At 41.3% G+C, this 25,671-nt stretch overlaps 1 protein-coding gene across 1 annotated transcript in view; it reads right to left on the bottom strand.

Moving 5' to 3' along the window:
- Window positions 1-3,189: 3,189 nt before the first annotated feature.
- LOC128654502 (NEDD4-binding protein 2-like 2) overlaps window positions 3,190-25,671 on the bottom strand; it is a 70,937-nt gene continuing 48,455 nt past the window's right edge. The window contains exons 4-6 of the mRNA XM_053708458.1: window positions 21,846-21,934; window positions 5,664-5,740; window positions 3,190-5,290 (exon numbers count right to left, since the gene is read on the bottom strand). Of these exons, the coding sequence (XP_053564433.1) occupies window positions 5,101-5,290; window positions 5,664-5,740; window positions 21,846-21,934 (356 nt within the window). The 3' untranslated portion in view covers window positions 3,190-5,100. The remainder of the gene's footprint in view (window positions 5,291-5,663; window positions 5,741-21,845; window positions 21,935-25,671) is intronic.

Below are 25,671 nucleotides of genomic sequence, written 5' to 3'. Positions count from 1 at the left end.
GATGATGTTCCTTGTGGATAGGAATATGTAGATACGCATCCTTTAAATCCACCGTGGTCATGAATTGACCTTCCTGGATGGAAGGAAGAATAGTTCGAATGGTTTCCATCTTGAACGATGGAACCTTGAGAAACTTGTTTAAGATCTTGAGATCTAAGATTGGTCTGAACGTTCCCTCTTTTTTGGGAACTATGAACAGATTGGAGTAGAACCCCATCCCTTGTTCTCTTAATGGAACAGGATGAATCACTCCCATTTTTAACAGGTCTTCTACACAATGTAAGAACGCCTGTCTTTTTATGTGGTCTGAAGACAACTGAGACCTGTGGAACCTCCCCCTTGGGGGAAGTCCCTTGAATTCCAGAAGATAACCTTGGGAGACTATTTCTAGCGCCCAAGGATCCAGAACATCTCTTGCCCAAGCCTGAGCGAAGAGAGAGAGTCTGCCCCCCACCAGATCCGGTCCCGGATCGGGGGCCAACATTTCATGCTGTCTTGGTAGCAGTGGCAGGTTTCTTGGCCTGCTTTCCCTTGTTCCAGCCTTGCATTGGTCTCCAAGCTGGCTTGGCTTGAGAAGTATTACCCTCTTGCTTAGAGGACGTAGCACTTTGGGCTGGTCCGTTTTTACGAAAGGGACGAAAATTAGGTCTATTTTTTGCCTTGAAAGGCCGATCCTGAGGAAGGGCGTGGCCCTTACCCCCAGTGATATCAGAGATAATCTCTTTCAAGTCAGGGCCAAACAGCGTTTTCCCCTTGAAAGGAATGTTTAGTAGCTTGTTCTTGGAAGACGCATCAGCCGACCAAGATTTCAACCAAAGCGCTCTACGCGCCACAATAGCAAACCCAGAATTCTTAGCCGCTAACCTAGCCAATTGCAAAGTGGCGTCTAGGGTGAAAGAATTAGCCAATTTGAGAGCATTGATTCTGTCCATAATCTCCTCATAAGGAGGAGAATCACTATCGAGCGTCTTTATCAGCTCATCGAACCAGAAACATGCGGCTGTAGCGACAGGGACAATGCATGAAATTGGTTGTAGAAGGTAACCCTGCTGAACAAACATCTGTTTAAGCAAACCTTCTAATTTTTTATCCATAGGATCTTTGAAAGCACAACTATCCTCTATGGGTATAGTGGTGCGTTTGTTTAAAGTGGAAACCGCTCCCTCGACCTTGGGGACTGTCTGCCATAAGTCCTTTCTGGGGTCGACCATAGGAAACAATTTTTTAAATATGGGGGGAGGGACGAAAGGAATACCGGGCCTTTCCCATTCTTTATTAACAATGTCCGCCACCCGCTTGGGTATAGGAAAAGCTTCTGGGAGCCCCGGCACCTCTAGGAACTTGTCCATTTTACATAGTTTCTCTGGGATGACCAACTTTTCACAATCATCCAGAGTGGATAATACCTCCTTAAGCAGAATGCGGAGATGTTCCAACTTAAATTTAAATGCAATCACATCAGGTTCAGCCTGTTGAGAAATGTTCCCTGAATCAGTAATTTCTCCCTCAGACAAAACCTCCCTGGCCCCATCAGACTGGGTTAGGGGCCCTTCAGAGATATTAATATCAGCGTCGTCATGCTCTTCAGTATCTAAAACAGAGCAGCCACGCTTACGCTGACAAGGGTTCATTTTGGCTAAAATGTTTTTGACAGAATTATCCATTACAGCCGTTAATTGTTGCATAGTAAGGAGTATTGGCGCGCTAGATGTACTAGGGGCCTCCTGAGTGGGCAAGACTCGTGTAGACGAAGGAGGGAATGATGCAGTACCATGCTTACTCCCCTCACTTGAGGAATCATCTTGGGCATCATTGTCATTATCACATAAATCACATTTATTTAAATGAATAGGAATCCTGGCTTCCCCACATTCAGAACACAGTCTATCTGGTAGTTCAGACATGTTAAACAGGCATAAACTTGATAACAAAGTACAAAAACGTTTTAAAATAAAACCGTTACTGTCACTTTAAATTTTAAACTGAACACACTTTATTACTGCAATTGCGAAAAAACATGAAGGAATTGTTCAAAATTCACCAAATTTTCACCACAGTGTCTTAAAGCCTTAAAAGTATTGCACACCAAATTTGGAAGCTTTAACCCTTAAAATAACGGAACCGGAGCCGTTTTAAGCTTTAACCCCTTTACAGTCCCTGGTATCTGCTTTGCTGAGACCCAACCAAGCCCAAAGGGGAATACGATACCAAATGACGCCTTCAGAAAGTCTTTTCTAAGTATCAGAGCTCCTCTCACATGCGACTGCATGCCATGCCTCTCAAAAACAAGTGCGCCACACCGGCGCGAAAATGAGGCTCTGCTTAAGCTTTGGGAAAGCCCCTAAGGAATAAGGTGTCTAATACAGTGCCTGCCGATATTATTATATCAAAATACCCAGATAAAATGATTCCTCAAGGCTAAATATGTGTTAATAATGAATCGATTTAGCCCAGAAACAGTCTACAGTCTTAATAAGCCCTTGTGAAGCCCTTATTTATGATCGTAATAAACATGGCTTACCGGATCCCATAGGGAAAATGACAGCTTCCAGCATTACATCGTCTTGTTAGAATGTGTCATACCTCAAGCAGCAAGAGACTGCACACTGTTCCCCCAACTGAAGTTAATTGCTCTCAACAGTCCTGTGTGGAACAGCCATGGATTTTAGTTACGGTTGCTAAAATCATTTTCCTCATACAAACAGAAATCTTCATCTCTTTTCTGTTTCTGAGTAAATAGTACATACCAGCACTATTTCAAAATAACAAACTCTTGATTGAATAATAAAAACTACAGTTAAACACTAAAAAACTCTAAGCCATCTCCGTGGAGATGTTGCCTGTACAACGGCAAAGAGAATGACTGGGGTAGGCGGAGCCTAGGAGGGATCATGTGACCAGCTTTGCTGGGCTCTTTGCCATTTCCTGTTGGGGAAGAGAATATCCCACAAGTAAGGATGACGCCGTGGACCGGACACACCTATGTTGGAGAAATACCCACGATAAACCCCTTATCGCTCACTTTTACCTGTTAGCACTCCACTTGTGATCTACCCCAAAATGTTTATATATGCTCAAACAGCATTCTTTTGGGGCAACTGACTTAGTTATACATAATTTCTGTGAATTTTAACATTTGCCATGTTTTGGTTAATAATTTGTCCAAACAAGTAAAAAAATATATACACGTTTGTTCAAACTTTACATCACATATAGAGCACTGATTTATTTTGCATGTTGCTAAAATATACAAAAACAATATTTTAAGACCATTTAAATAAATTTTCTCAACTGCATCGCTCCAATATTTTCACTTCCAAATGCATAACTATTACCACAAAGTTTACCATAGATTTTAATAAAAGTTTAAGAAAAGAATAAAAGTTTTCTAAAAAGAAAACAAATAGAAAATAAAATGCAATGCAATTAAAGCTTCTCTTTCAAATCACAACAGCATCATCCATTCCAAAATAATCTTTCTTCTGGTTATTGCTTAAAGGGACAGTAAAGCCAAAATTAAACATTTATGATTCAGACAGAGCATGGAATTTTAAACAACTTTCTAAGTTACTTTTATTATCTAATTTACTTTGTTCCCTTTGTGTTCTTTGCTAAAAAGCACACATAAGTAGCTTCAAGCGTAGCAATGCACTACTGGGAGCTAGCTGATCATTGGTGGCTGCACATATATGCCTCTTGTCACTGGCTCACCTGATGTATTAAGCTAGCTCCCAGTAGTGCAAGACTTGCTTCTTCAGCAATGAATGCCAAGTGAACAAAGCAAATCTGATAGTAGAAGTATATCGCAAAGTTGTTTAAAATTATATTCTCTATCTGAATTATGAAAGAAAAAAAAAAAAAAAAAAAAAGGATTTTATTTTCCTTTAAATAAGTTAAACAAGACACTATAGAAAACACACACTCAAAAAGGAAAGTCAATTAACAGACTAATGTTTTTTTAATATAAAAAACAAATATTTGTTTAATGGTTGCTCTGTAATTAAATAGAATTGCGGTTTGAAACATCTTATGGTTGTGTATGATTTTGACCGACACAAATTATGTAGTCAAGTGTTGGTACATTATGGGCTTTAGCTTTCCTGAAAGAAAATATATAAATTCTTTCAATAATTCAAGTTTCCTCACTAGATACTTTTACTTAAAATGATAGACTAATATGGACCATCAACTGAAACACATAAAATAAATCAGGGGTTAACCAATTATATCTCATCCGTGGGAGGCTATGTATGTTTAGATAATTAAATGTAGAAAGTAAAATGATTACAAAATCACAGATTGCTGCAGGCCCTCCTGCAATAGACATTTCTTTTTTGTGTCATGAAGAGAAAGGGAGAACAAGTGCTGTAGCAATGTGGTGTAAAAAGAGGTCTATTTTATTTCCTTCTATAGCTTTCTTAGTTGATATAAATTAAAATATTCAATAGGTTTCTGTATATTCAGTATGGTATTTACCTACTTTTACAATACTATAAATACATATAAAGCAAAGAAAAATGTGAATATTTCATAAGTGTGTAATGTGATTTTGCTACAAAAGCATTAAATTCGGGTACAGCTAAACAACAAACATGATGTCCTCATTATCCCCTGGATATCTGGTGCCAGAGACTATGCTGTAAGCTCAAGGCACTTACATGTCTAAATACAAAATAGACGGGTGCTGGTAGAACCTAGAGGAACCCCCAAAATACTATTACGTTCATTGGACCCATTTCATTACACTAGTTTCAATCAGTAACGTAGCTCTAAAAACACAAAATTAAAAACTCACATCACATTAGCAAAATAACATTAAATAGGTTTACTAGATTTGGGGAATTTTCCCTGAGAACGCCTCGAAAAATGTACATCTATATTACAGTGAAAATCTGTCTTGGGCTTATATGGTACACAAAATAAAGATATGGCAGCATAACACTGCGAAGTAAAAAAAATGTTCTTAACCTTTCAAAATGATTGTGTGCACGGATAGTAGAATATCCATTATCTGTCAAGTTTGTGAGGTATTGCCATATTAGAAATTATTACACTGGAGGCTCATTATGTAAATGCTTGTGCAACTAAAGAAAAGAACTGTCAGCGATTATGGAAAACACTGCTGGCGTTTACAGAGGCTTCCCACCTCTGCCTGGCTTGTGCAGGGGGTCTTTTCGCACTTTTGTGAGGAGGATCCACTGAGTTCATAACAGATGGAACAGTCATATCGTACTCGTAACGATCCAACATCTGGGAAATTTTATCCCGTGGTACTCCATGCTTGTTCCTCCTGGAAGATAAAAATTTATTACAAATGGGAATATGGTAAATATTTAAAGCAGTGTAAGAGAACAATGCAGCTTGTATTATTATATAATTATGTATGACGAAAGATAGAGAAAGAGAGAAAGAGAGAGAGAAAGAGAGAGAGATCTTGCAAGATCTGAGATAGTTGGGAGATTTGCTGGTGAGCCAATCAAGAGCCCCATATGTACATAGCCATAAGTAACTGGCCAGTTCTGGTGAAGTTTAAAACACAATACACCACTAATTTGGATATTGCACATTACACCACTTTCCTATTGCACTTTTATAGCCTTTAAAATATTATATGCTCAATTGTTTTCCCATGAGGAATAGAAAAATAAATGTGAGAGACTTACTTTTCTAACTCCAGAGGATTAAGCTTCCACCATGTGTCTGGCTCCAGGAATTCTACGAGGTAACCTCGTTCTACTGCCTACAGAAAACAGATATTTAGATATAGAGCACTAATTATATATATATATATATATATATATATAAAAATATTATACACATACATACACACATTTATACATACACACGCATATATATATATATATATACATATCTCTAAAAATATAAATATATTATACACATACATTTATACACACACACACACATTATATCATAGGTGAACCCATCACTCGCACAGCTTCAACAGCTCCCGGGGTGCCCCTCAAAATAATCATAGACAATCCAGAATAAGGAAGGCACTCTCCTGTTGAATAGAACAATGAATTTAGTGTATAAAACCACATGTAAACGTCTGATGACGGGTGTATGCCTGAAAACATTTATATGCGTTTTATACAGTAAATTTTGTACTATTCAACCGGAGAGTGCCTTTTCTGATTCGTTAGAATGGCTCATGCTTTACCCAATTAGAGAGTGGGTGTGTTAAAGCGCAGTGTTTTTAAATGTTATCCAATTCGGATCTTATATTACACTCTGTGAATCTCTTGAAAAAGTCTGCTAAGGTGGCAGAGGAAACGCGTTGAGTCGGGAGGTAATTTGGAAGTTTCCTTTTTTAACTCTGTTTTGGCCATTTTAACTGATCATACTGGTGAGCAGAGGGATCAATCATATCTCTGGAGATTATGCTGTAAAACTGGATGGTATACTAATACACTGATATGCTGATTTTATTTCACTTTCTTGTAAGTGCATATATATGAGCAGGGAATTTGTATGAATAAATCATTAAGCTACTCTGAATCTGGGTTGCGTTTGTGATCTGTTTTCTAGATATCTACTTTCAAGGAGAAACGCCAACGGCACGTTTTTAATTCAAGCAGCATTACCGGATTAAAAGTTTTCCGTCATCATTAAGGTGAGACTGTGTGTGACTCATTGCTGGGAACTTACCCCATTCATATACATTCAAGAATTCTCAGTTGGTTATTGTACATTCGATAATAGCAGTCTATTAAGATTGCTGGTTTGCTTAACCCTTACATGAACTGCAATTTGTCTATATAGTGCGTGCTATAGGCACTGATTTATCTATATTGATTTAGTGCTTATCATACACTGTTTCTATTGAGTGCTGTTAAGAACTTTCACAGTTTTGTGCACATTCTTTGATCTCTGTTTCTATTTTAGCACTGATTATTTTGGTGTGATATATATATGTATATATAGATATATATATATATATGTATATATATATATATATATATATATATATATATATATATATATATATATATATATATATATATATATATATATATATATATATATAAATATATATACACACACACACATTCATACACACACACACACACACACTCTAAAACCAGACTGAATACAATATCCCATGACCCTGCAAAACTCACAGCCCTGGAAGAGACTATGACGTCGTTCTAGGCCTATCACCATTTGAATGAGAAAAAGAGAAAGAAGTACTATTGTGGCACACTTATAGTATCAACAATTGAGATATTTACCAAGCAGATGAAGAGAGGGGGATAAGGAGGTAGAACAAAAATAAAATATAACTTTTAATAAGGTTTAAAAAAATCAGTGGTGAAACACGCGTCAAGTGTTCGCATATGCACACTATTGTTCATACTGTAATTGTTGATGTAGCTCAGGGATAAAAAAAAAACCTCCTCTCTAAATTGGCGTGGGTGCTGTCAAATTTAGCTTAAAGGGCAATAATACTCAAATGTTTAAACACTTGAAAGTGATGCAGTATAGCTGTAAAAAGCCGACTAGAAAATGTCACATGAACATCTCTATGTAAAAAAGAAAGATATTTTACCTCAAAAGTTCCTCAGTAGCCACATCCCATTGTAAACGATTTCTAAGAAGCATTTTAGTATGTCTGTCTTGGGACAGCTGAGGAGATGAGCCTCGTGCACTCTCATATTATTTCCCTATTCAGCTTACTATGAAATCTCATGAGAGTTAAGTGAAATCTCATGAGATCACAGTAAAAGAGTTCATGACCTCAGCACTGCTGGTGCTGATTGGCTGCTGTTCATTTCTTCATTTTTTTTTTTTTTTTTTTACCTGCAGCTGGGAGTAGCTGAGTATAACTTTTTACACAGAACTTACTCTGCTGAGCTGAGGAGATTTTGAGGTAAAAAATCTACCTTTTTTACAAAGAGATGCTCAGGTGATATTTTCCTGTCAGCTTTTTACAGCTATACTGCATCAGTTTCAAGTGATTTAGCATATGAGTATTATGTCTCTTTAAGCCTTTGTGGCGAATAGCAAGATAGGATATATATCGCAGCATTCCGTGCCTAATAGATTTACATATTCTCTATATGCTACATATATTTGATTTAAGTGTGACTACACCATTATCGCTTTGAGTATTGTTACTCATTTAACAGGGGGCAGGCATGCATTTATGTATGTCTTTTAAATTATTTTAATGTGTCTCAGTTTTTAATCAACCTTAATAAAAGTTATATTTTATTTTTTTGGTCTCCCTCCTCATCCCCCATCTTTTCATCTGCTTGGTAAATATCTCAACTGTTGATACTATAAGTGTGCCACAATAGTATTTGTCTCTCTTTTTCTCATTCAAATACCTTACGCCAGTACTAGGCACTGCCTTCTGCAGTACACTCAGGTTTTTCTACATTGGGTATTTACTCTCCCCCTCCCTCTGACATTGTTCAGATTATTTCATATACCCTATCACCATTTGGCCAAATGCTGTAACTAACTTTTCCATCATGCTTGAAAGAGAGTGCAATAATTTATGCGTTGTGTTAATAAAAAAAAATATAATAATTTTTTCTATGGGCTTTGCACCCAGGCTTGTCTGGGCTGAGCTTAAAGGGACAGTCAACCATAGAATTGTTGTTGTTTTAAAAGATAGATAATCCCTTTATTACTCATTCCCCAGTTTTGCATAACCAACACAGTTATATTAATGTACTTTTTACCTTTGTCATTACCTTGTATCTAGGAACCTTCTTCCAGCTCCCTGATCACATGACTGTGACTGTTTATTATCTATTGTCTTAAATTTAGTATTGTTTTGTGCTAAATCTTAAATAACTTTCTGTGCCTGAACACAGTGTTATCTATATAGCCCACGTGTACTTTCTGTCTCTTTGTGTTGAAAAGAGATTTAAAAAGCATGTGATAAGAGGCAGCCCTCAAAGGCTTAGAAATTAGCATATGAGCCTACCTAGGTTTAGTTTAAACTAAGAATACCAAGAGAAAAAAACATAATTTATGCTTACCTGATAAATGTATTTCTCTTGTAGTGTATCCAGTCCACGGATCATCCATTACTTGTGGGATATTCTCCTTCCCAACAGGAAGTTGCAAGAGGATCACCCACAGCAGAACTGCTATATAGCTCCTCCCCTCACTGCCATATCCAGTCATTCGACCGAAACAAGACGAGAAAGGAGAAACCATAGGGTGCAGTGGTGACTGTAGTTTAATTAAAATTTAGACCTGCCTTAAAAGGACAGGGCGGGCCGTGGACTGGATACACTACAAGAGAAATAAATTTATCAGGTAAGCATAAATTAGGTTTTCTCTTGTTAAGTGTATCCAGTCCACGGATCATCCATTACTTGTGGGATAGCAATACCAAAGCTTAAGTACACGGATGATGGGAGGGACAAGGCAGGAACTTAAACAGAAGAAACCACTGCCTGTAGAACCTTTCTCCCAAAAACAGCCTCCGAAGAAGCAAAAGTTTCAAATTTGTAAAATTTTGAAAAGGTATGAGGCGAAGACAAAGTCGCAGCCTTGCAAATCTGTTCAACAGAGGCCTCATTTTTAAAGGCCCAGGTGGAAGCCACAGCTCTAGTAGAATGAGCTGTAATCCTTTCAGGGGGCTGCTGTCCAGCAGTCTCATAGGCTAAGCGTATTATGCTCCGAAGCCAAAAGGAGAGAGAGGTCGCCAAAGCTTTTTGACCTCTCCTCTGTCCAGAGTAAACAACAAACAGGGCAGATGTTTGACGAAAATCTTTAGAAGCCTGTAAGTAAAACTTCAAGGCACGGACTACGTCCAGATTATGCAAAAGACGTTCCTTCTTTGAAGAAGGATTAGGACCCAATGATGGAACAACAACCTCTTGATTGATATTCCTGTTAGAAACCACCTTAGGTAAAAACCCAGGTTTGGTACGCAGAACTACCTTGTCTGAATGAAAAATCAGATAAGGAGAATCACAATGTAAGGCAGATAACTCAGAGACTCTTCGAGCCGAGGAAATAGCCATCAAAAACAGAATTTTCCAAGATAAAAGTTTAATATCAATGGAATGAAGGGGTTCAAACGGAACTCCCTGAAGAACTTTAAGAACCAAGTTTAAGCTCCACGGGGGAGCAACAATTTTAAACACAGGCTTAATCCTAACCAAAGCCTGACAAAATGCCTGGACGTCTGGAACTTCTGCCAGACGCTTGTGCAAAAGAATAGACAGAGCAGAGATCTGTCCTTTTAAAGAACTAGCTGATAAGCCTTTGTCCAAACCCTCTTGGAGAAAGGACAATATCCTAGGAATCCTAACCTTACTCCATGAGTAACTATTGGATTCACAACAATAAAGATATTTACGCCATATCTTATGGTAGATTTTCCTGGTGACAGGCGTCCGAGCCTGTATTAAGGTATCAATGACTGACTCGGAGAAGCCACGCCTTGATAGAATCAAGCGTTCAATCTCCATGCAGTCAGTCTCAGAAAAAGTAGATTTGGATGATTGAAAGGACCTTGTATTAGAAGGTCCTGCCTCAGAGGCAGAGTCCATGGTGGAAGAGATGACATGTCCACTAGGTCTGCATACCAGGTCCTGCGTGGCCACGCAGGCGCTATCAGAATCACCGATGATCTCTCCTGTTTGATTTTGGCAATCAGTCGAGGGAGCAGAGGAAACGGTGGAAACACCTAGGCCAGGTTGAAGAACCAAGGAGCTGCTAGAGCATCTATCAGCGTTGCTCCCGGGTCCCTGGACCTAGATCCGTAACAAGGAAGCTTGGCGTTCTGGCGAGACGCCATGAGATCCAGTTCTGGTTTGCCCCAACGATGGACCAGTTGAGCAAACACCTCCGGATGGAGTTCCCACTCCCCCGGATGAAAAGTCTGACAACTTAGAAAATCCGCCTCCCAGTTCTCTACGCCTGGGATGTGGATCGCTGACAGGTGGCAAGAGTGAGACTCTGCCCAGCGAATTATCTTTGAGACTTCTAACATCGCTAGGGAACTCCTGGTTCCCCCTTGATGGTTGATGTAAGCCACAGTCGTGATGTTGTCCGACTGAAATCTGATGAACCTCAGTGTTGCTAACTGAGGCCAAGCTAGAAGAGCATTGAATATTGCTCTTTACTCCTGAATATTTATTGGGAGGAGTTTCTCCTCCTGAGTCCACGATCCCTGAGCCTTCAGGGAGTTCCAGACTGCGCCCCAACCTAGAAGGCTGGCATCTGTTGTTACAATCATCCAATCTGGCCTGCGAAAGGTCATACCCTTGGACAGATGGATCCGAGAAAGCCACCAGAGAAGAGAATCTCTGGTCTCTTGATCCAGATTTAGTAGAGGGGACAAATCTGAGTAATCCCCATTCCACTGACTTAGCATGCATAATTGCAGCGGTCTGAGATGCAGGCGCGCAAATGGCACTTACCATTAAGCCGATTACTTCCATGCACTGAGCCACTGACAGGCGTGGAATGGAATGAAGGACACGGCAAGCATTTAGAAGTTTTGATAACCTGGACTCCATCAGGTAAATTTTCATCTCTACAGAATCTATAAGAGTCCCTAGGAAGGAGACTCTTGTGAGTGGTGATAGAGAACTCTTTTCCACGTTCACTTTCCACCCATGCGACCTCAGAAATGCCAGAACTATCTCTGTATGAGACTTGGCAATTTGAAAGCTTGACGCCTGTATCAGGATGTCGTCTAGATACGGAGCCACCGCTATGCCTCGCGGTCTTAGAACCGCCAGAAGTGAGCCCAGAACCTTTGTAAAAATTCTCGGGGCAGTGGCCAACCCGAAGAGAAGAGCTACAAATTGGTAATGCCTGTCTAGAAAGGCAAACCTTAGGAACCGATGATGATCTTTGTGAATCGGTATGTGAAGGTAGGCATCCTTTAAGTCCACTGTGGTCATGTACTGACCCTCTTGGATCATGGGTAGGATGGTCAGAATAGTTTCCATTTTGAATGATGGAACTCTGAGGAATTTGTTTAAGATCTTTAGATCCAAGATTGGTCTGAAGGTTCCCTCTTTCTTGGGAACCACAAACAGATTTGAATAAAATCCCTGTCCTTGTTCCGTCCGCGGAACTGGATGGATCACTCCCATTACTAGGAGGTCTTGCACACAGCTTAGGAATGCCTCTTTCTTTATCTGGTTTGATGATAACCTTGAAAGATGAAATCTCCCTTGTGGAGGAGAAGCTTTGAAGTCCAGAAGATATTCCTGAGATATGATCTCCAACGCCCAGGGATCCTGAACATCTCTTGCCCACGCCTGGGCGAAGAGAGAAAGTCTGCCCCCCACTAGATCCGTTTCCGGATAGGGGGCCGTTCCTTCATGCTGTCTTGGGGGCAGCAGCAGGCTTCCTGGCCTGCTTGCCCTTGTTCCAGGACTGGTTAGGTTTCCAGGCCTGTCTGGAATGAGCAACAGTTCCCTCTTGTTTTGAAGCGGAGGAAGTTGATGCTGCTCCTGCCTTGAAATTTCGAAAGGCACGAAAATTAGACTGTTTGGCCTTTGATTTGGCCCTGTCCTGAGGAAGGGTATGACCCTTGCCTCCAGTAATGTCAGCAATAATGTCCTTCAAGCCAGGCCCGAATAAGGTCTGCCCCTTGAAAGGAATGTTGAGTAATTTAGACTTTGAAGTCACGTCAGCTGACCAGGATTTAAGCCATAGCGCCCTACGCGCCTGGATGGCAAATCCGGAATTCTCAGCCGTTAGTTTAGTCAAATGAACAATGGCATCAGAAACAAATGAGTTAGCTAGCTTAAGCGTTCTAAGCTTGTCAATAATTTCATTCAATGGAGCTGTCTGGATAGCCTCTTCCAGGGCCTCAAACCAGAATGCCGCCGCAGCAGTGACAGGCGCAATGCATGCAAGGGGCTGTAAAATAAAACCTTGTTGAATAAACATTTTCTTAAGGTAACCCTCCAATTTTTTATCCATTGGATCTGAAAAAGCACAACTGTCCTCAACCGGGATAGTGGTACGCTTTGCTAAAGTAGAAACTGCTCCCTCCACCTTAGGGACCGTCTGCCATAAGTCCCGTGTAGTGGCGTCTATTAGAAACATTTTTCTAAATATAGGAGGTGGGGAAAAGGGCACACCGGGTCTATCCCACTCCTTGCTAATAATTTCTGTAAGCCTTTTAGGTATAGGAAAAACGTCAGTACACACCGGCACCGCATAGTATCTATCCAGCCTACACAATTTCTCTGGAATTGCAACTGTGTTACAGTCATTCAGAGCAGCTAATACCTCCCCAAGCAATACACGGAGGTTCTCAAGCTTAAATTTAAAATTAGAAATCTCTGAATCAGGTTTCCCCGAGTCAGAGATGTCACCCACAGACTGAAGCTCTCCGTCCTCATGTTCTGCATACTGTGACGCAGTATCAGACATGGCTCTAACAGCATTTGCGCGCTCTGTATCTCTCCTAACCCCAGAGCTATCGCGCTTGCCTCTTAATTCAGGCAATCTAGATAATACCTCTGACAGGGTATTATTCATGATTGCAGCCATGTCCTGCAAGGTAATCGCTATGGGCGTCCCTGATGTAATTGGCGCCATATTAGCGTGCGTGCACTGAGCGGGAGGCGAAGGGTCTGACACGTGGGGAGAGTTAGTCGGCATAACTTCCCCCTCGACAGAACCCTCTGGTGATAATTCTTTTATAGATAAAGACTGATCTTTACTGTTTAAGGTGAAATCAATACATTTAGTACACATTCTCCTATGGGGCTCCACCATGGCTTTCAAACATAATGAACAAGTAGGTTCCTCTGTGTCAGACATGTTTAAACAGACTAGCAATGAGACTAGCAAGCTTGGAAAACACTTTAAAACAAGTTTACAACCAATATAAAAAACGTTACTGCGCCTTTAAGAAACACAAATATTCCCAAATTTTGAAATAACAGTGAAAAAATGCAGTTACACTAACGAAATTTTTACAGTGTATGTAATAAGTTAGCAGAGCATTGCACCCACTTGCAAATGGATGATTAACCCCTTAATACAAAAAACGGAATAACAAATCACAAAAACGTTTTTTAAACAGTCACAACAACTGCCACAGCTCTACTGTGGCTTTTTACCTCCCTCAATACGACTTTTGAAGCCTTTTGAGCACTCCAGAGAAGTCCTGGATCATGCAGGAAGAAGCTGGATGTCTGTGTCTGTAATTTTTGCTGTGCAAAAAAACGCCAAAATAGGCCCCTCCCACTCATATTACAACAGTGGGAAGCCTCAGGGAACTGTTTCTAGGCAAAATTCAAGCCAGCCATGTGGAAAAAACTAGGCCCCAATAAGTTTTATCACCAAACATATGTAAAAAACGATTAAACATGCCAGCAAACGTTTTAAAATACACTCTTATAAGAGTATGTATCTCTATTAATAAGCCTGATACCAGTCGCTATCACTGCATTTAAGGCTTTACTTCTTTTACTTCGGTATCAGCAGCATTTTCTAGCAAATTCCATCCCTAGAAAAATATTTTAACTGCACATACCTTATTGCAGGAAAACCTGCATGCTATTCCCCCTCTGAAGTTACCTCACTCCTCAGAATATGTGAGAACAGCAAAGGATCTTAGTTACTTCTGCTAAGATCATAGAAAACACAGGCAGATTCTTCTTCTAAATACTGCCTGAGATAAACAGTACACTCCGGTACCATTTAAAAATAACAAACTTTTGATTGAAGAAATAAACTAAGTATAAAACACCACAGTCCTCTTACGACCTCCATCTTAGTTGAGAGTTGCAAGAGAATGACTGGATATGGCAGTGAGGGGAGGAGCTATATAGCAGTTCTGCTGTGGGTGATCCTCTTGCAACTTCCTGTTGGGAAGGAGAATATCCCACAAGTAATGGATGATCCGTGGACTGGATACACTTAACAAGATAAAATCAAATTTGATAATAAAAGTAAATTGGAAAGTCAATTAAAATTAAAAGTCATATCTGAATAATAAAAGTTTAATTTATACTTGACTGTCCCTTTAACTGCCTGAGTCAATAAAGCTGTGCAGCTGTCTGTGAGAGCTGGTGAGCACTCAGGATTTGCAGGGTCAAGGAATGTGTATCCACGTTCAGTTTGAGCGTGCAGTACATTTCCATGTGTCATGGGAAATTACAAAGGACCTGGGTAACACTTTTTTGTATCTCTGCTCAGGTTTTGTTTATCTGCACGTGGATGTGCGCCAATACCCTCTATTTTGTGCAACTATTTGGCCTCATTAGCAGCACTCCCAAAAAACATAATTTATGCTTACCTGATAAATTTATTTCTCTTGTAGTGTATCCAGTCCACGGATCATCCATTACTTATGGGATATTAACTCCTCCCCAACAGGAAGTGCAAGAGGATTCACCCAGCAGAGCTGCTATATAGCTCCTCCCCTAACTGCCATTACCAGTCATTCGACCGAAAACATGCAGAGAAAGGAAAACCATAGGGTGCAGTGGTGACTGTAGTTTAATGGAAAAATTACCTGCCTTAAAGTGACAGGGCGGGCCGTGGACTGGATACACTACAAGAGAAATAAATTTATCAGGTAAGCATAAATTATGTTTTCTCTTGTTAAGTGTATCCAGTCCACGGATCATCCATTACTTATGGGATACCAATACCAAAGCTAAAGTACACGGATGATGGGAGGGACAGGCAGGCTCTTTATACAGAAGGAACCACTGCCTGAAGAACCTTTCTCCCAAAAACAGCCTCCGAAGAAGCAAAAGTGTCAAATTTGTAAAATTTGGAAAAAGTATGAAGAGAAGACCAAGTTGCAGCCTTGCAAATCTGTTCAACAGAAGCCTCATTCTTAAAGGCCCAAGTTGAAGCCACAGCTCTAGTAGAATGTGCTGTAATTCTTTCAGGAGGCTGCTGTCCAGCAGTCTCATAGGCTAACCGTATTATGCTACGAAGCCAAAAGGAGAGAGAGGTAGCCGAAGCTTTTTGACCTCTCCTCTGACCAGAATAAACGACAAACAGGGAAGACGTTTGTCGAAAATCCTTAGTTGCCTGTAGATAAAATTTCAGGGCATGGACTACATCTAGATTGTGTAGCAGACGTTCCTTTTTCGAAGAAGGATTAGGACACAAAGATGGAACCACAATCTCTTGATTGATATTCCTGTTAGTGACCACCTTAGGTAGGAACCCAGGTTTAGTACGCAGAACTACCTTGTCTGAATGAAAAATCAGATAAGGAGAATCACAATGTAAGGCAGATAACTCAGAGACTCTTCGAGCCGAGGAAATCGCCATTAAAAACAGAACTTTCCAAGATAACAACTTGATATCAATGGAATGAAGGGGTTCAAACGGAACCCCCTGTAAAACATTAAGAACTAAGTTCAAACTCCATGGTGGAGCAACAGTTTTAAACACAGGCTTGATCCTAGCTAAAGCCTGACAAAAAGCTTGAACGTCCGGAACTTCTGACAGACGTTTGTGTAAAAGAATGGACAGAGCTGAAATCTGTCCCTTTAAGGAACTAGCGGATAAACCCTTTTCTAAACCTTCTTGTAGAAAAGACAATATCCTCGGAATCCTAACCTTACTCCATGAGTAACTCTTGGATTCGCACCAATATAAGTATTTGCGCCATATCTTATGGTAAATCTTTCTGGTAACAGGCTTCCTAGCCTGTATTAAGGTATCAATAACTGACTCAGAAAAACCACGTTTTGAAAAAATCAAGCGTTCAATTTCCAAGCAGTCAGCTTCAGAGAAATTAGATTTTGATGTTTGAAGGGACCCTGGATCAGAAGGTTCTGTTTCAGAGGTAGCGACCAAGGTGGACAGGATGACATGTCCACTAGATCTGCATACCAAGTCCTGCGTGGCCATGCAGGCGCTATTAGAATCACTGATGCTCTCTCCTGTTTGATTCTGGCAATCAATCGAGGAAGCATCGGGAAGGGTGGAAACACATAAGCCATCCCGAAGGTCCAAGGTGCTGTCAAAGCATCTATCAGAACCACTCCCGGATCCCTGGATCTGGACCCGTAACGAGGAAGCTTGGCGTTCTGTCGAGACGCCATGAGATCTATCTCTGGTTTGCCCCAACGTCGAAGAATTTGGGCAAAGACCTCCGGATGAAGTTCCCACTCCCCCGGATGAAAAGTCTGACGACTTAAGAAATCCGCCTCCCAGTTCTCCACTCCCGGGATGTGGATTGCTGACAGGTGGCAAGAGTGAGACTCTGCCCAGCGAATTATCTTTGATACTTCCATCATTGCTAGGTAGCTTCTTGTCCCTCCCTGATGGTTGATGTAAGCTACAGTTGTGATGTTGTCCGACTGAAACCTGATGAACCCCCGAGTTGTTAACTGGGGCCAAGCCAGAAGGGCATTGAGAACTGCTCTCAATTCCAGAATGTTTATTGGTAGGAGACTCTCCTCCTGATTCCATTGTCCCTGAGCCTTCAGAGAATTCCAGACAGCGCCCCAACCTAGTAGGCTGGCGTCTGTTGTTACAATTGTCCAGTCCGGCCTGCTGAATGGCATCCCCCTGGACAGATGTGACCGAGAAAGCCACCATAGAAGAGAATTTCTGGTCTCTTGATCCAGATTCAGAGTAGGGGACAAGTCTGAGTAATCCCCATTCCACTGACTTAGCATGCACAATTGCAGCGGTCTGAGATGTAGGCATGCAAAGGGTACTATGTCCATTGCTGCTACCATTAAGCCGATCACCTCCATGCATTGAGCTACTGACGGGTGTTGAATGGAATGAAGGACACGGCATGCATTTTGAAGCTTTGTTAACCTGTCTTCTGTCAGGTAAATCTTCATTTCTACAGAATCTATAAGAGTCCCCAAGAAGGGAACTCTTGTGAGTGGAAAGAGAGAACTCTTCTTTTCGTTCACCTTCCATCCATGCGACCTTAGAAATGCCAGTACTAACTCTGTATGAGACTTGGCAGTTTGAAAGCTTGAAGCTTGTATCAGAATGTCGTCTAGGTACGGAGCTACCGCAATTCCTCGCGGTCTTAGTACTGCCAGAAGAGCACCCAGAACCTTTGTGAAGATTCTCGGAGCCGTAGCCAATCCGAATGGAAGAGCTACAAACTGGTAATGCCTGTCTAGAAAGGCAAACCTTAGATACCGGTAATGATCTTTGTGAATCGGTATGTGAAGGTAAGCATCCTTTAAATCCACTGTGGTCATGTACTGACCCTTTTGGATCATGGGTAAAATTTGTCCGAATAGTTTCCATTTTGAACGATGGAACTCTTAGGAATTTGTTTAGGATCTTTAAATCCAAGATTGGCCTGAAAGTTCCCTCTTTTTTGGGAACCACAAACAGATTTGAGTAAAACCCTTGTCCTTGTTCCGACCGCGGAACCGGATGGATCACTCCCATTAATAAAAGATCTTGTACGCAGCGTAGAAACGCCTCTTTCTTTATTTGTTTTGTTGACAACCTTGACAGATGAAATCTCCCTCTTGGGGGAGAGAATTTGAAGTCTAGAAGGTATCCCTGAGATATGATCTCTAACGCCCAGGGATCCTGGACATCTCTTGCCCAAGCCTGGGCGAAGAGAGAAAGTCTGCCCCCCACTAGATCCGTTCCCGGATCGGGGGCCCTTGATTCATGCTGTCTTAGGGGCAGCAGCAGGTTTCCTGGCCTGCTTGCCCTTGTTCCAGGACTGGTTAGGTCTCCAGCCTTGTCTGTAGCGAGCAACAGCTCCTTCCTGTTTTGGTGCAGAGGAAGTTGATGCTGCTCCTGCTTTGAAATTACGAAAGGAACGAAAATTAGACTGTCTAGCCTTAGGTTTGGCTCTGTCTTGAGGCAGGGCATGGCCTTTACCTCCTGTAATGTCAGCGATAATTTCTTTCAACCCGGGCCAGAATAAGGTCTGCCCTTTGAAAGGTATATTAAGCAATTTAGATTTAGAAGTAACGTCAGCTGACCAGGATTTTAGCCACAGTGCTCTGCGTGCCTGAATGGCGAATCCGGAATTCTTAGCCGTAAGTTTAGTTAAATGTACTACGGCATCTGAAATAAATGAGTTAGCTAACTTAAGGGCTTTAAGCTTGTGTGTAATCTCATCTAATGGAGCTGATTCAAGTGTCTCTTCCAGAGACTCAAACCAAAATGCTGCTGCAGCCGTGACAGGCGCAATGCATGCAAGAGGTTGCAATATAAAACCTTGTTGAACAAACATTTTCTTAAGGTAACCCTCTAACTTTTTATCCATTGGATCTGAAAAGGCACAGCTATCCTCCACCGGGATAGTGGTACGCTTAGCTAAAGTAGAAACTGCTCCCTCCACCTTAGGGACCGTTTGCCATAAGTCCCGTGTGGTGGCGTCTATTGGAAACATCTTTCTAAATATCGGAGGGGGTGAGAACGGCACACCGGGTCTATCCCACTCCTTAGTAACAATTTCAGTAAGTCTCTTAGGTATAGGAAAAACGTCAGTACTCGCCGGTACCGCAAAATATTTATCCAACCTACACATTTTCTCTGGTATTGCAACTCTGTTACAATCATTCAGAGCCGCTAACACCTCCCCTAGTAATACACGGAGGTTTTCCAGCTTAAATTTAAAATTTGAAATATCTGAATCCAGTTTGTTTGGATCAGAACCGTCACCCGCAGAATGAAGCTCTCCGTCCTCATGTTCTGCAAATTGTGACGCAGTGTCTGACATGGCCCTAATATTATCAGTGCACTCTGTTCTCACCCCAGAGTGATCACGCTTACCTCTTAGTTCTGGTAATTTAGCCAAAACTTCAGTCATAACAGTAGCCATATCCTGTAATGTGATTTGTAATGGCCGCCCAGATGTACTCGGCGCTACAATATCACGCACCTCCCGAGCGGGAGATGCAGGTACTGACACGTGAGGCGAGTTAGTCGGCATAACTCTCCCCTCGTTGTTTGGTGAAATATGTTCAATTTGTACAGATTGACTTTTATTTAAAGTAGCATCAATACAGTTAGTACATAAATTTCTATTGGGCTCCACTTTGGCTTTAGCACATATAGCACAGATATCTTCCTCTGAATCAGACATGTTTAACACACTAGCAAATAAACTAGCAACTTGGAAATACTTTTCAAGTAATTTACTATAATATGAAAACGTACTGTGCCTATAAGAAGCACAGAAAAAGTTATGACAGTTGAAAATTAATAAACTGAAAAGTTATAGCATCAAATCTTTGTAAAAAACACAATTTTAGCAAAGGATTGCTCCCATTAGCAAAGGATAACTAACCCTGATAGCAGAAAAAAAAAAAAAAATACAGAAATAAACGTTTTTTTATCACAGTCAACTACAATCTCACAGCTCTGCTGTGAGTGATTACCTCCCTCAAAACAAGTTTTGAAGACCCCTGAGTTCTGTAGAGATGAACCGGATCATGCAGGGAAGACAATAAACTTCTGACTGAATTTTTTGATGCGTAGCAAAAGCGCCAAAAAAGGCCCCTCCCCCTCACACATAACAGTGAGAGAGATCAGTAAACTGTCATAAATTAAATAAAACGACTGCCAAGTGGAAAAAAAAATAGTGCCCAAAACATTTTTTCACCCAGTACCTCAGAAAATTAAACGATTTTACATGCCAGCAAAAAACGTTTAACATTAATAAATTGAGTGTTATTAAAAAGCCTGTTGCTAGTCCCTGCAAATTAGGCTAAAGTTTTATGCATACAGTATAATTCCAGTGAAGTGCCATTCCCCAGAATACTGAAGTGTAAAATATACATACATGACAGCCTGATACCAGTTGCTGCTACTGCATTTAAGGCTGAGTTTACATTATATCGGTATGGCAGAATTTTCTCATCAATTCCATTGTCAGAAAATAATAAGCTGCTACATACCTCTTTGCAGATTAATCTGCCCGCTGTCCCCTGATCTGAAGTTTACCTCTCCTCAGATGGCCGAGAAACAGCAATATGATCTTAACTACTCCGGCTAAAATCATAGAAAAACTCAGGTAGATTCTTCTTCAAATTCTACCAGAGAAGGAATAACACACTCCGGTGCTATTATAAAATAACAAACTTTTGATTGAAGGTATGAAACTAAGTATAATCACCACAGTCCTCTCACACATCCTATCTATTCGTTGGGTGCAAGAGAATGACTGGTAATGGCAGTTAGGGGAGGAGCTATATAGCAGCTCTGCTGGGTGAATCCTCTTGCACTTCCTGTTGGGGAGGAGTTAATATCCCATAAGTAATGGATGATCCGTGGACTGGATACACTTAACAAGAGAAATGTATTTAAACTTTTTGTAAGCTGTGCTAAACCAAACTGTGTATAGTATGTATGTATGTTGCACTCACTGCTCCAATTACCATCTGCCTTGGTGCTCTTATAAAATAAATTCTTTATATAATAAACACCAGTCTATATATCTTCTTCTTCTTTTTTTTTTTAAACAGTCCATGGTAAACAACCTAATAGTTTCACCTATTAAACATAGAAAATTATAGTAAGTGAATATGACTTTGCAAGTATTTTTCCCCCAAAACATAATTTTAACAGGATAAACCAAGTCAACCAATTTCAGAAACAGAGCTAGTAACAGGAATTTGCTTGTACCAGAATTTTATAACTTCAGAGGGCTAACATCAGGTGCCATACAAGACATACTGAGCTCCACTTGCTATTTCAAAAAGCTGATCATTTAAACCTTAAAACAATACATATCAAAATAGCCTAGGGGGGAAACATCTGTGCAATATTTGAGAACAGGAACATATCTGCATTACAGGTGGCAGTAAGGTTGTTCATAGGAGAAGAGAATTTACAATCAAAGAGATTATAACAAAAATATTATTTAGATGCCAATCATCTGCATTTTCAGGTTGAGCCCTTACCATTTGCACGTACGGTTTCATTTCCCAACTTTGCGTATTAGTGTTGTCTATTATAACAGGAGATCTCCCTTCATCCATAGCTTTTCTGGCTTTAAAAAACAAAGAGAAAAAACAAAGGAAAGAAAATATTTTATCCTATGACTAACAATTCTAGTTCAGTTTAGTTGTGTTTTCAAGCAGAGTGTAAAATTAAATACCATAAAGTATGCTTACCTGATAATTTGAAAAAAGAACCTGGCCACCAGGAGGAGGCAAAGACACCCCAGCCAAAGGCTTAAATTCTCCCCCCCCACCCCACTTCCCTCATCCCCCAGTCATTCTGCCGAGGAACAAGGAACAGTAGAAGTAATATCAGGGTTAAAAAAAACATAATTTATGCTTACCTGATAAATTTATTTCTCTTGTGGTGTATCCAGTCCACGGATCATCCATTACTTGTGGGATATTCTCCTTCCCAACAGGAAGTTGCAAGAGGATCACCCACAGCAGAGCTGCTATATAGCTCCTCCCCTAACTGCCATATCCAGTCATTCGACCGAAACTAGCCGAGAAAGGAGAAACCATAGGGTGCAGTGGTGACTGTAGTTTAAAATTTAGACCTGCCTTAAAAGGACAGGGCGGGCCGTGGACTGGATAAACCACAAGATAAATAAATTTATCAGGTAAGCATAAATTATGTTTTCTCTTGTTAGGTGTATCCAGTCCACGGATCATCCATTACTTGTGGGATACCAATACCAAAGCTAAAGTACGCAGATGAAGGGAGGGACAAGGCAGGTACTTAAACGGAAGGGACCACTGCCTGTAGAACCTCTCTCCCAAAAATAGCCTCCGAAGAAGCAAAAGTATCAAATTTGTAAAATTTTTAAAAGGTATGAAGCGAAGACCAAGTCGCCGCTTTGCAAATCTGTTCAACAGAAGCCTCATTTTTAAAGGCCCAGGTGGAAGCCACAGCTCTAGTAGAATGAGCTGTAATCCTTTCCGGGGGCTGCTGTCCAGCAGTCTCATAGGCTAAGCGTATTACGCTCCGAAGCCAAAAAGAAAGAGAGGTTGCCGAAACCTTTTGACCTCTCCTCTGTCCAGAGTAAACAACAAACAGGGAAGATGTTTGACGAAAATCTTTAGTCGCTTGTAAGTAAAACTTTAAAGCACGGACTACGTCCAAATTATGTAAAAGACGTTCCTTCTTTGAAGAAGGATTAGGACACAATGATGGAACAACAATCTCTTGATTGATATTCTTGTTGGAAACTACCTTAGGTAAAAACCCAGGTTTTGTACGCAGAACTACTTTATCGGTATGGAAAATCAGATAAGGAGAATCACATTGTAAAGCTGATAACTCAGAGACTCTACGAGCCGAGGAAATAGCCATCAAAAACAGAACTTTCCAAGATAAAAGTTTGATATCAATGGAATGAAGGGGTTCAAACGGAACTCCTTGAAGAACCTTAAGAACCAAGTTTAAGCTCCATGGAGGAGCAACAGGTTTAAACACAGGCTTAATTCTAACCAAAGCCTGACAAAATGCCTGGACGTCTGTAACCTCTGCCAGACGCTTGTGCAAAAGGATAGACAGAGCAGAAATCTGTCCCTTTAAAGAACTAGCTGATAATCCTTTATCCAAACCCTCTTGGAGAAAGGACAATATCCTAGGAATCCTAACCTTACTCCATGAGTAATTCTTGGATTCACACCAATGAAGATATTTGCGCCATATCTTATGGTAGATTTTCCTGGTTACAGGCTTTCATGCTGTATTAAGGTATCAATGACTGACTCGGAGAAGCCACGCCTTGATAAAATCAAGCGTTCAATCTCCAGGCAGTCAGTCTCAGAGAAATTAGATTTGGATGATTGAAAGGACCTTGTAGTAGAAGGTCTTGTCTCGAGGGAGCAGAGGAAATGGTGGAAACACATAAGCCAGGTTGAAGAACCACGGTGCTGCTAGAGCATCTATCAGCGTCGCTTCTGGGTCCCTGGACCTGGATCCGTAACAAGGAAGCTTGGCGTTCTGGCGAGACGCCATGAGATCCAATTCTCGTGTGCCCCAACGATGAAACAATTGAGCAAACACATCCGGATGGAGTTCCCACTCCCCCGGATGAAAAGTCTGACGACTTAGAAAATCCGCCTCCCAGTTCTCTACACCTGGGATATGGATCGCTGATTGATGGCAAGAGTGAGTCTCTGCCCAGCGAATTATCTTGGAGACTTCTAACATCGCTAGGGAGCTCCTGGTCCCCCCTTGATGGTTGATGTAAGCCACAGTCGTGATGTTGTCCGACTGAAATCTGATGAACCTCAGGATTGCTAACTGAGGCCAAGCTAGAAGAGCATTGAATATTGCTCTTAACTCCAGAATATTTATTGGGAGGAGTTTCTCCTCCTGAGTCCACGATCCCTGAGCCTTCAGGGAATTCCAGACTGCACCTCAACCTAGAAGGCTGGCATCTGTTGTTACAATTGTCCAATCTGGCCTGCGAAAGGTCATACCTTTGGACAGATGGACCCGAGATAGCCACCAGAGAAGAGAATCTCTGGTCTCTTGATCCAGATTTAGCAGAGGGGACAAATCTGTGTAATCCCCATTCCACTGACTGAGCATGCATAATTGCAGCGGTCTGAGATGTAGGCGCGCAAATGGCACTATGTCCATCGCCGCTACCATTAAGCCGATCACTTCCATGTACTGAGCCACCGAAGGGCGCGGAATGTAGTGAAGAACACGGCAGGAATTTAGAAGCTTTGATAACCTGGACTCCGTCAGGTAAATTTTAATTTCTACAGAATCTATCAGAGTTCCTAGGAAGGAAACCCTTGTGAGGGGTGATAGAGAACTCTTTCCCTCGTTCACTTTCCACCCATGCGACCTCAGAAATGCCAACACTATGTCCGTATGAGATTTGGCAATTTGGAAGTTTGACGCCTGTATCAGGATGTCGTCTAGATAAGGGGCCACTGCTAAGCCCCGTGGTCTTAGGACCGCCAGAAGAGACCCCAGAACCTTTGTAAAAATTCTTGGGGCTGTAGCTAACCCGAAGGGAAGAGCCACAAACTGTTAATGCCTGTCTAGAAAGGCAAACCTTAGGAACCGATGATGATCTTTGTGAATCGGTATGTGAAGGTAAGCATCCTTCAAATCCACTGTGGTCATGTACTGACCCTCCTGGATCATAGGTAGGATTGTCCGAATAGTTTCCATTTTGAACGATGGAACCCTGAGGAATTTGTTTAAGATCTTTAGATCCAAAATTGGTCTGAAGGTTCCCTCTTTTTTGAATAAAATCCCTGTCCTTGTTCCATCTGTGGAACTGGATGGATCACTCCCATTATTAGGAGGTCTTGCACACAGCGTAAGAATGCCTCTTTCTTTATCTGGTTTACAGATAATCTCGAAAGGTGAAATCTCCCTTGTGGGGGGGAAGCTTTGAAGTCCAGAAGATATCCCTGAGATATGATCTCCAACGCCTAGGTATCCTGAACATCTCTTGCCCACGCCTGGGCAAAGTGAGAAAGTCTGCCCCCTACTAGATCCGTTGCCGGATAGGGGGCCGTTCCTTCATGCTGTCTTAGAGGCAGCAGCAGGCTTTCTGGCCTGCTTGCCTTTGCTCCAGGCCTGGTTAGATTTCCAGGCCGGCTTGGATTGCGCAAAAGTTCCCTCTTGTTTTGTAGCAGAGGAAGTTGATGCTGCACCTGCCTTGAAGTTTCGAAAGGCACGAAAATTAGACTGTTTGGCCCTTGATTTGGCCCTGTCCTGAGGAAGGGTATGACCCTTACCTCCAGTAATGTCAGCAATAATTTCCTTCAAACCAGGCCCGAATAG

The sequence above is a fragment of the Bombina bombina genome, chromosome 3, assembly GCF_027579735.1.
Source record: "Bombina bombina isolate aBomBom1 chromosome 3, aBomBom1.pri, whole genome shotgun sequence".
Lineage (NCBI taxonomy): Eukaryota > Metazoa > Chordata > Amphibia > Anura > Bombinatoridae > Bombina > Bombina bombina.
This window is presented reverse-complemented; position numbering and strand designations above follow the sequence as displayed.